The sequence below is a fragment of the Gracilinanus agilis genome, chromosome 3, assembly GCF_016433145.1.
Source record: "Gracilinanus agilis isolate LMUSP501 chromosome 3, AgileGrace, whole genome shotgun sequence".
NCBI lineage: Eukaryota > Metazoa > Chordata > Mammalia > Didelphimorphia > Didelphidae > Gracilinanus > Gracilinanus agilis.
The window spans coordinates 450121484-450124072 of record NC_058132.1 but is presented as its reverse complement, the minus strand read 5'-3'; the positions used below and the strand labels follow the sequence as shown (position 1 = coordinate 450124072).

Sequence of the window (2589 nt, the reverse complement as noted above, 5' to 3'; positions counted from 1 at the left end):
TTTGTTTTGCTAAATGTTTTTGCTTTGCTATGAAAGAAAGTTCTATAACAGGAGAGAATTGTTGGAAAGTAACATTGGTAGATGAAATTAAAATAAATGATGTAACATTTTTAGAATATTATCATATTTTATGGTTGAATTCTTGATTTGATGGTCACTGGAACAACTAAACTATTTCATTTCAATTTTGATAAATATACACTAATCCCCTCATTAAATCATAATCAAATTGCTTTGGCAAATCTCCTGCCTTTGGGATAGGCTTCTGATCTTACTCTTCAATTAGCTAGTGGCTGGAATTGATTGATTGGTGTATCAGGGCATTTACTAAGCAAATCTCTCTGGACCCTTTTCCCTTCAAAAGCTCTATGTGGCTTAAATACTATTATTTGTAATAGATGCATTGTGGAAAATAAGGTACTTCATGATAGAACAATATGAGTGTATCATGGATAGATATTTCAATACCACATTTAGTAATTACTGTGAATATTCAGAATTATCTAACGGGCACAATCAAGTCTCTTCTGTAAGATCTGAAGATTTCAATAAGGTAAACAGAACAATTTCCAACTTCACTTGAGGAATCTTTATTTTTTTATTACTTTTCTCAGGGCACCAAGAACCTCTTTGTTTCTCAGGCTGTAGATAAATGGGTTTAATAGAGGAATTATGATTGTGTAAAACAAGGAGTACATTATGTCCTGATTCTTGGCAACACCAGATCCAGGACACACATACATTATTAAAAGGGTGCCATAGAATAAAGAGACAGAAAACAGATGTGCACTACATGTAGAAAAAGCTTTGCTCCTGCCCTTTTCAGACTTAATTCTCAGGATGGCAAAGAACACATATATGTAAGAAAAAAAGGTTGTCATAAGAGTAAAGGATTGTATGAAGACAGAGAAAATGAAAAGCACTAGTGCATTAAGAGATGGGTCAATACAGGAAATCTTCAGCAATGGTAAAATTTCACAATAGAAATGATGTATTATATTTGATCTACAGAAAGTTAATCTAAATAACAAACCCACATGGATCATGAGATGAAGAAATCCAATTGTATATGAAGCAATCACCAGTTGGCTGCAGAGTCTATTAGACATTCTCACTGGATATAACAGAGGTTTGCATATGGCAGCATAGCGATCATATGCCATCACTGCCAAAAGGAAGCATTCTGTCGTTGCACTGACACCAAAAAAGTAAAATTGAGCCAGGCATTCTAAAATGGATATAGATTTATCTTTGGATAAGAAGTTCATGAGCATCTTAGGGGTCACTGAAGAGGAAGACCACGCATCTGCAAAAGCTAAACTACTCAGGAATATGTACATGGGTGTGTGAAGGTGAGAGTCCATCCAGACAAGCACAACCAGCCCAATGTTCCCCATCATGGTTGTGAGGTAGATCACTAAAAATATGAAGAACAACAGGAGCTGAAATTCTGGGCTATCTGTAAGGCCTGTGAGAACAAACTCTGTCACCAGTGTCATATTCTCCTCCATCATGATCCTATTGTGGATGTTCACTGAAAGGAGAGATGAGATATAAAGAAGAAACTCACCAAATACCCTTTGAAATAAAATATTTTTCTGACACTGGGTGCCTTCTTAGCAGCATGTCTTCTGCTTTAACTTTCCTTATTTAAAAAAATGAACATTTTAAAATAATTATTCTTTTCTTTTCATGGGATTAAAATAAAATAAAATGAGTTTGAGAGCTAACTTTAAAGAATATTAAGGAATTCTAGAAATGGAAAGCCAAAAGAGAAATAGGACTTAACAGGAAATTTTCTATTGATTATGCATTTTGTAAACACTGCATATAAAAGCATTTGTTGTTTCCATAGTTGTTTTAAGCTTTGCAAAGCAATTCATAGATATTGAGTCTCACAACAATCCTGATGTGAGTGGCAGACATCATTGTCTCCATTTTACAAATGAGAAAACAGGTGTGGGTGGTTGTATCAGAAGTACAATTTATTCATGTCTTCCTGATTCCTGGTGAAGTATTTAATATCTTCTATGGCTGATTGTGATGGTGCATAACTATAATACCTGATGCTAGGGGAGGCTGAAGATGGTGGATTGCTTGAGCTCAGGAGTTCTGAGGAGCAGAAAGTCTAAAGCCAATCATGTTTCTGTACTAAATCCAGCTGCAGTATGGTGAGCCTCCAGAAGAAGACCAGCAGGCAACCTGAAGAGGCATGAACAATCTCAGGTCAGAAAATTAGAGCAGGTCAAAGTTTCCATGATGATCCTTTTAGGGTCTGTGTCCACGAGTGGCCACTAAACTTCCATATCTTGGTGAGATAAGGAAAAACAGCACCAGACTATATCCACTATGTCACAGTGCTACACTTACTGTAATAAAGGAACTGATCTAAACTTTAATCACTTCCACATCAAAGGGGAAAAGCCATGCTCTTCATTTCAAAATCTGCTGTATGAAGACAACCCAATAATTATTAAGCGTTTGGAATATGTTATTAAGGGAGTATGACATTCTTTCCCTGAAGGCTTCCAGGCAAGATTACACTGTGTAAATATTTTAAGATGTTGAATGGTTTCACATATATAATCA

At 35.7% G+C, this 2589-nt stretch overlaps 1 protein-coding gene across 1 annotated transcript; it reads right to left on the bottom strand.

Annotated features, from left to right (window-relative positions):
* Positions 1-590: 590 nt before the first annotated feature.
* Positions 591-1514, bottom strand: LOC123239659 (olfactory receptor 5AC1). Its single transcript, XM_044666940.1, has one exon. The coding sequence runs from the start codon at positions 1512-1514 to the stop codon at positions 591-593; it is 924 nt and encodes a 307-aa protein (XP_044522875.1).
* Between the last annotated feature and the right edge of the window lie 1075 nt (positions 1515-2589).